This window comes from Microtus pennsylvanicus, chromosome 11, assembly GCF_037038515.1.
Source record: "Microtus pennsylvanicus isolate mMicPen1 chromosome 11, mMicPen1.hap1, whole genome shotgun sequence".
In the NCBI taxonomy this organism is placed as follows: domain Eukaryota; kingdom Metazoa; phylum Chordata; class Mammalia; order Rodentia; family Cricetidae; genus Microtus; species Microtus pennsylvanicus.
This window is the reverse complement of record NC_134589.1, coordinates 27,092,091-27,100,411: the sequence shown is the minus strand read 5'-3', so window position 1 is coordinate 27,100,411 and position 8,321 is coordinate 27,092,091. Positions and strand designations below refer to the sequence as shown.

Sequence of the window (8,321 nt, the reverse complement as noted above, 5' to 3'; positions counted from 1 at the left end):
GCTGCCCATCCCCAATGGATCTGGGTTCAATTCCCAGCACTCACACCGTGGTTTACAATTGTCCAGTTCCGGAGGATCCAACACCCTCACGCTCACATACATGCAAACAAAAAACTAATGTACATAAAATTTAAAATAAATTATTAAAAAGTATTTAAAAAAATAATGCTGAGCCAGGTGGTGGCTCACGCCTTTAATCCCAGCTCTTGGGAGGCAGAGGCAGGTAGATTTCTGTGAGTTCAAAGGCCAGCCTGGTCCACAGAGTGAGTTCCAGGACAGTCAAGGCTACACTGAGAAACCCTCTTCTTCCTCCTCCTCCTTCCCCGCCAGACATGATCTCTCTATACAACCCGGAAGTCCTGGAACTCTTTACGTACACCAGGCTGGCCTTGAACTCACAGAGATTCAGCAGACTCTGCTAGTGTTAAAGGCGTGCACCGCCACACCCGGCCTTAAATGCCTCTTGCCGCTGCTGATGTTGTGATTTCAGTCCATTTCTAGAATACAACAGACCTTAAAAATTACCCTAAAATAACTCACTACAACCCCAAGGCTCCTGTGCTCACTCACGTTTTGCTCAGGAGCCAGGCCCCGATGGGGTGAGGAGAGATTAGGGCGTCTTTGAATCACCTGTCACCCCCAAATGAATGAACGAACCCACGAGACAGGGTTTGCCCGACGCTGTCCCTTCCCTGTGGGCAGCTGGGGGCTCCAAAGCAGGCCCTGCCCGCCGCCCCCGCTCTCATCCTGGGAGGGGAACCGGCAGCCCAGTGCCCTTCCTGCCCCCAACGCCCCGGGCTCCTTGGGCGCCCTCTTGGCAGAAGAACAGAGGGCATCCAGAGCGGGTGGCAACTCGCCCCGCCACGAGCTCGCAGCGGCGGGCGATAGGAGCTGGGGGGACGCTCAGATAGACAGACAGATAGCGCTCCCCTCGCCCGCCCCCGCCCCCACCTTTCCCACGCGGCGGCCTCCCGGGGCGGCCCAGGCCAGGCGGTCACCTCCTCCTGTCCCTGCGCCCGGACCTAGGCCCTCTGCTCCTCCAAGCCCAGGTTTTTCCAGGCTCGGCATCCTGTGATAGGGTCTGACGTTGGAAAGTCGCGCCGAGCCCCCTACACACTCTATACAGAATGAGACCCCTTTGCTCTCTGCGAACTGGTTCCACTGCGTCTTTAAGACAGACTGCAGAATCCAGAAGCAACCACGAGGTGGCGTGCTGGCACTGTGTGTCCTCGACTTGATGCGTCCTGGTTAGCAAAGCAAGGGGAGAGACAATGCCAGGTTAAGGAAGGTGGGGTTGGGTGGCGATGGGGGAGGGCGGGGGTGTTAAGAATTGAAATTGGGGAAAGCCCTCTTTCTCTCTAGGATTAGGTTGGGGAGCAGAAGTGGGATGCAGTAGAGAAGTGGGTTTGGCACCCGGAACAGTAACTCTTTCCTGGGAACCGGCTTTGAGAGCCAGACAGGGTTAGGAGATGGGGGTTGGAGATTGCTCCAGCGCTAGAAGCCGCTTCATCAGGGTCTTCGTGGAGGGAAGAACCCGAGTGGCGTGCCTTGGCTCTCAACTGTTGGAGCTAGATGGATGTGAGCGATCTATGCACACTCTGACCGAGGTATGCACAACTGACCGAGGCAGTTCACAATCCTACACCCCATTGCTTTACACTACACACACAGACACACTCTTTCACGGGCACTCTTGCACGCATGGCAGACCTTTGGGATTCTGTGGAACATATAAAATCCTCTATCCTTAACCCCTAACGAAGTCCGCCCTCCCAAAGGCTTTCCCATACTGTGTGGAACCTGCCCCCAGACCAACTTAAGTCCACAGAAAGCCAACCTCCTAGGGACTACTGCCTCACAGCTCTCTGGGCTCTACCTGGTCCATCTGTGAAACTGCACACTTACAGTCTGGGGTACCTCCATTCTCTAGAGCAGCCCCAAAATCCATACAATACAGTCTCGCTGTATTGTTCAACAATACAGTTCAACGTAGGACTTTTGCAGGCCAGAATGCTTTTGCTGGGCGAGACTCTTCTTTTATAATTTTAAAAATTACGTTTCATGGCTGCAATGTCATAAAGATAATATATTAATGTGCTCAAACTTTTTTTTCCAACATGGATGTTCTTTTTTCGAATTTTAAAAGCGATCAAAATATTTTCGTGGACCCTGGGTCTTTGCCACTTTGTCTGTCATTTGCATAGTACACACATACATCACCAAGGACCACCTCCTTTCACAAATACCCAATGGACAAGGTCCCCTCCTTCCTCATCTCACCTAAGCCCACCCCTAGCCACGAAAACAGAGGGGTTGATCCTGGGGGCTCTGCACCACCAACCCCTCCACACATCCTCCCCCCACTCCCGGCCCTCTTCGGAGGATTTTTCTGGGCTTGAGCGCAGGAGAAACGTGGTGGTGGCGGCGGTGGTCTGTGTGTGTGTGCGTGTGTGTGTGTTTGTGTGTGTGTGTGTGTGTGCATTTGGGGTAACAACAAAGAGGGTTGGGGGAGCCAGTGAGAAAGCGCGAGCATGTTTTGCCTCGAAGGCAAGACTTGCAGCCAATCAGAGCGCAGGAGCCTCCCTCTGCATTCCAACATTGAGTCTATAACCGGCTGGCCGGGCGGAGCTGGCAGCATTTGACTGTGGCTTGGGACGCGGAGAGAGGCACGCAGCGACTGACCGACAGCCGGCAATGGTCTAAGCGCCCTTCGGCCACCCCCTCCCCCAGACGCGACCAGGCCCTGCCCTCGCCCTCTGGACACACAGCCCACCTGGGCTCCTCCGCCTACCCGGCGTTCCTGTCCGCCCGCTTCCGCGCTCGGAGGAGGAGGCCTGGGAAGCTGCGACGCCCGCCAGCATGAGCGGCTCCTTCGATCGCAAGCTCAGCAGCATCCTCACCGACATCTCCAGCTCGCTCAGCTGCCATGCGGGCTCCAAGGACTCGCCTACCCTGCCCGAGTCTTCAGTCACTGACCTGGGCTATTACAGCGCTCCCCAACATGACTACTACTCGGGCCAGCCCTACGGTCAGACGGTGAACCCCTACACCTACCACCACCAGTTCAATCTCAATGGGCTCGCTGGCACCGGCGCTTATTCGCCAAAGTCGGAATATACCTACGGGGGCTCCTACAGGCAGTATGGAGCGTACCGGGAGCAGCCGCTGCCTGCCCAGGACCCAGGTGAGGACGCTGGGGTTGTGGAGAGGGTGTGAGACGCTGGAAGGTGCCCAAGCAAGAAGTCTGGGGATGGGAGCTGAGATCTAGGTAAGCCCCGAGGGTAAGAATTAGAAGAGTTTGAAGGAGATGTGTTAGATGACCCCCTTAGAGGATAGGCGACACTATGTGCGGCATTGTGCGCCGGGGTCTCCTGGAGATTCCGGGGAAGTTGGGGACACAGAGAGCGCATTCTGGGTGATGGGGGAAAGTTTCGACGCTGCTGTCCTGAGGGCACTTGAGCCGGCAGCCCGCGATGGCTTGAGAGCTCGAGGGGAGTCGGCTCCGGGGACCCTGCCTCTGGATGCCGTCTCCGGAGACCCCGCGTAGCGAGTAGCGAAGGGCACGTGGAGAAAGACCCAAAGAAGTCACAGAAAGTGGGGATAGAGAGAAACAAATGTGGGGAGGACAGTAAGGAAAAGCACGGAAGAAAGCAGAAGGAAGAAAGAGAAGGAAAAAAGAAAGAAAAGAAGAGAATGGAAGTCCGGAGGGGGAGGAAGAAAAAGAAAACAGAGAAAGGAAAAATTGAGAGAATGCCTGCACGATCCTTGCATTTTTTTCTGAAGCAAGTTATCCTCAAGTAGGAAGCTTATTAAAAGGGAATGGGCAGACTGGAAGGAGTGGGAGACGCCAAGGCCGGTTAAGTGGGTCACTAGAGGACGGTCCGCAGACGAGAAGCTGAGCCGGGAATGCGTTCTGAGTGAAGTCGCGCGGTTCTCAACCCAGTCGCTTGCTGGCGCCGGAGCCTGCGCTCCGGGGCCGGGGTGCGGAGATGGGAGCGCCGAGTCGTGGGCGGCCGCCGCCGGTCCGGCTGGGTCGCGGCGGTTCCCTCCCTGGGTGAGGGCGGCACAACGCTCCTCCAAAGAAGTCCCGGGGAGATCAGTGGGCCGGAGGGTGCGGCGTTCGACAGAGGGGGATCTTGGAGAGTGCGGGGTCGCAGGCCGAGGCTAAACTAGTGCGTTCCTCCTTGCAGTGTCGGTGAAAGAGGAGCCGGAAGCCGAGGTACGCATGGTGAACGGCAAACCCAAGAAGGTCCGAAAGCCGCGCACCATCTATTCCAGCTATCAGCTGGCTGCCCTGCAGCGCCGTTTCCAGAAAGCCCAGTATCTGGCCTTGCCCGAGCGCGCCGAGCTAGCTGCACAGCTGGGCCTCACACAAACACAGGTTAGTACTGAAAGCTCAAGAGTCCCTGGGGGCAGATGGGAGCGTGAGCGACCGGGGTACCTATGAGCCTGACTGGGCCTTTAAGTACCCCCAACCCCTGCCCCTCAGCAGATTGCAGCGACTCTTGCCTGTGGGTTGAGCGACTCAAAAAGTCTCAGCGTTTGTTGAAAGGTTTACAGTAGACAGACGGGTGCAGTGTGCATCCATGTGAACTTATGCAACTGTGTATGTCTGTCACAGAGAGATGTCCCCCCCTGCACCCCAGAACTCCCAGCTCCCAAGGCCTTCAGCAATATTACAGGACACAGGAGTTTTCTCTCTCCCAGACGAAGTGGGGGGGGGGGCAGGCAGGCGATGTGCCAGAAAAATGTAAGGAGGGAGGGAGGTCCTTTAAGGGTCATTTTGCAAACAGAAGGCAAGTATCTGTGCTGGAGCACCAGTTAGAGCATACACCAAAATGTACGCTTGTGTAAAAACATGGTCTTGCTTTGTACCCAAATGCCTCTGCCCAAAGTCAGGCCCGAGAGGTTCCCGGACAAAAGGACGTAGAGTCAGAAAGTGGGAGACTTTCGCCAACCCTTTACCCGTCCCCTAAACACCAAGAAGTCTCATTGCTCTGGGGAGGAATGTTGGGTGCCTGGCTCTCTACAGGTGTTGACAGGCTGGCCTTGGTTGCGGCTGGGCTGCGTGGGGCCTGGTCCATCGGGGATCTGGGTCACCTGGGGAAGAGCTGATTCATTGTTTGTGCCAGTCATGGGGTGGAGAGAGGCAGGCGGAGGGGGGAGATATCCCAGGGGAAATTTAGGGACTCAGGTTCACCTGCTCCCGAGTCCCTGGGTCACCCCCAATACCCAACCAGAGCCCCTGAGAACCCTGTGTGTGAATGGGGGGTGTTCATGTTGTGGGTGCTTATCTGGGTGTATCTGCCTGCATTTATAGCTTCACCGTCTGGTGGCTGTGCGAGGCTGTGAGTGGGTATGTCGCTGAGTATGGAGATGCCTGTGTGGGTGTGTGTTTGTCGCTGTGTATCTGTGAACCTCGGCTTAGGGCTCTGATGTGGGCAAAATACCACAAACTGCCCAGATCTCACTAGGGTGCCTTTTTTATTGAGGGTTTGCGGTATAGTAGACCATTTCAGTATTTAAGTGTCTTAACTTTCTTGAGCCTTACAGTGACCCTTTGAGATAGGTGATAGTGTTATCAAGGTCCCCATTTTGCAATGAGAGGAAGGTGAGGCCAGAGAGGTTAAGTAACCTGCTTAAGGTCGCACTTCGGAAGTGGCAGACGGGACCAGTAGAATGTTCCAAGCCGCAGTTCTTTTCCAACTGGAAAGAAAGACGCTGGCTTGGGAGTGGAGGCCCTGGAGTTTTTGCCTAGTTTCCCCTAGAGGCTGGGTACTGGGCTCCCTGTGGGGTTTCCTTTTGGCATCCCAGAGAGGCTAACTACTTGCTCTTTTCTTATTCTGTCCAGGTGAAAATCTGGTTCCAGAACCGCCGCTCCAAGTTCAAAAAGCTCTACAAGAACGGGGAGGTGCCGCTGGAGCACAGCCCCAACAACAGCGACTCCATGGCCTGCAACTCTCCGCCGTCACCCGCCCTCTGGGACACGTCTTCCCATTCCACTCCAGCCCCTACCCGCAACCAGCTGCCCCCACCGCTCCCGTACAGTGCCTCCCCCAACTACCTGGACGACCCCACCAACTCCTGGTACCATGCACAGAACCTCAGCGGACCCCACTTACAGCAACAGCCACCTCAGCCGGCTACCCTGCACCATGCCTCCCCGGGGCCCCCACCTAACCCTGGGGCTGTGTACTGAGCACCCACCTGGCCTGCGCCCCGCCCCCCACGAAGGACCCCCCAGGACCAGGCAGAAGGTGCCCTATCCTAGCGACACTCAGGAATCATCCAGGGGCACAGGGGAAAGACTCCCTTCCCCCTCCCTTGTCCCTTCCAGGGACCCAAGAACCTCCAGATGAGATATGCATGGACCAAGGATGCCCCCCTAAACCAACCTCCCTCCTCCTGCTTAGACTGGGGTGCCCTCCAGATATCGAGGCATTTAGCTCCGGTGGAGACAGCACGCGCTCTCTGCTCCAGGAACCAGCGTGGTCTTCCAGCCTCTCCGACACAGTAGAAAACTCCAAAAGGGGGAAGAGTCGGAGTATCTGCAGGTCCCACCTGCTCTGGGGTACCAGGGACCGTGGATTCCAGCACTGCCAGACCTAAGTCATCCGGGCAACCAAGCCACTTTTGAGCCACTCTTTGAAAGACATTGGACACTGCATCATGGCTGATCCTCAAGGTGGGGGCCTGACCTAGCCCTCATTTAAGATTTGAGGGTTAAACCAAAGAAAACTCCCCCCAATGAGGAAACCTTTTAATGTCCAGGGAAGAGTTAAAGGAGCCTTCTCTCCGCCCCTTCCCTGGGGAGAAGGGCCACCCGTGTGTTTTTCCTAAGGACCCCATTTCTTCTTCCATGTACAGGACTTTGCACAACTCTGGTTTTAAAAGCTGTTGAAGCATAGGACAACAAAGGGCATTGTTAACAGTTAGGACCAAATCCCACTCATCTCACAGGGCGGGCAGTTCTGCTCTGTCCCCCACCCCTACCCCTGTCACCCCTTCCTTTTCTCCCAGTAAGCTGGCAGTCTGGGGGGTCAAACCCCAACTCTCTGCAGAGATACACCAGGCAAGACAAATCCCCAAACACTCCCTTCACCGCAGCTTTGGAAAGGGATCGCTTCCCCTCAGCTGCAGGATGCAAGCGAGGAGTCGCAGACAGAGGAAGCCTAAGACTCAGTGCCTTAGGGGTGAGGCTGGCTGCTCAGAGGGCTGGTACCAGTAGTGCCTCTCCCTGGCCCAGGCGTCCCCCCAAAGCTAACTTTCTTCTGCCCCTGATGTGGTAAGACATCGAAGAAAAGGAGAGGTAAAAGACTGTAGTTATATATATAGTGTGTGTTTTTTTTTGTTGTTGTTTTTTTAAAAAGAGCAACCAAGAGAAGCAGCCTCCTCCCTTGTGGTTTCCTATTTATGTGACCCTGTTCCTCCTGGACCAATCTCCTTGTGTGTTGCAAGCCGAAAGAGGGATGTGGGCTCCTACTGGATTTGGGTTTCGTGGGAGGTACAGGAGTAAGGAGAGATGTGGTGGGTCTCCGAGTCCCACCCCAAGGGGACAGGAATGAAGCCAGCTCCCACCCCTCCCCAGCCTTCTCATTTCTGCTTTCTTACTGGACCAGTCTTTATATATAATGTTAATAAAATAAAAAAAAGAAGAAGAAGAAAATAACCACAGTGCTCTTTGAATTGGAGACTAGCGGCAGGCAGTTCTGAAGGGAGGACTGGAGTTGGGAGTTGTGTTAAGTGAGGAGGGCCCTCTGAGCTTCTAGGGGATGCTGAGATGGGGGGCAGGTGCTCCTGACCCTGTGGCTACCCACATTGTGAGCAGGCCTCCCTGACTCCACTCTGCTTGGTGGCTTGGCGTTTTCCATCAGCCAGCTGTCCTCTGCCACCACCACCGCTGTTGCCAGGTCACCTGGGGCTGCACTTTGATCTTGAGTTCACACATAGACATGCTTGCACATGCATGTGAAACCCCCTGCCTCCACGCCCAGGCACTCCCAGCCCCTCACCCACCTGTCTATCCCTTTTAGCTACGGTGACAGTGGGGCCAGCCGACAGGAGGTACTGATCCTAGAGCTGGTGGGACCTAAGACAGGGATTGGGAAGCTATGAGATGGGGGAGGGGGGTCTGTGTTTGCCTTCTTGGGGAGGGTGTGGTCCTGGCCCAGAATCTTCTAGATGCTATCACTGACTGCATATGCTGGAAATGCTGACCCCTGCTTCCAGATGCCAACTCCAAGGCTTCTGAGAGGAGAATGAGTATGTGAGCACGCGTGGGCGGGTGTGTGCGTGTGTGTGTGCGTGTGTGTGTGTGCGTG

The 8,321-nt window shown here is 55.6% G+C and overlaps 1 protein-coding gene across 1 annotated transcript; it reads left to right on the top strand.

Annotated features, from left to right (window-relative positions):
- The first annotated feature begins 2,633 nt into the window (after nt 1-2,633).
- Nucleotides 2,634-7,636, top strand: Dlx3 (distal-less homeobox 3). The gene is made up of 3 exons (XM_075942261.1): nt 2,634-3,184; nt 4,191-4,381; nt 5,852-7,636. Exons 1-3 carry the CDS (start codon nt 2,860-2,862, stop codon nt 6,197-6,199), a joined length of 864 nt encoding a protein of 287 aa, XP_075798376.1. The 5' UTR covers nt 2,634-2,859; the 3' UTR covers nt 6,200-7,636.
- Nucleotides 7,637-8,321: the final 685 nt, after the last annotated feature.

Excerpts from the sequence above, each read along its gene's own strand:
- Dlx3 (XM_075942261.1), top strand. The coding sequence starts at position 2,860 with ATGAGCGGCTCCTTCGATCGCAAGCTCAGCAGCATCCTCACCGACATC. Across the intron at positions 3,185-4,190 it reads GCTGCCTGCCCAGGACCCAG|TGTCGGTGAAAGAGGAGCCG; the intron begins GTGAGGACGCTG and ends TCCTCCTTGCAG. Across the intron at positions 4,382-5,851 it reads TGGGCCTCACACAAACACAG|GTGAAAATCTGGTTCCAGAA; the intron begins GTTAGTACTGAA and ends TATTCTGTCCAG.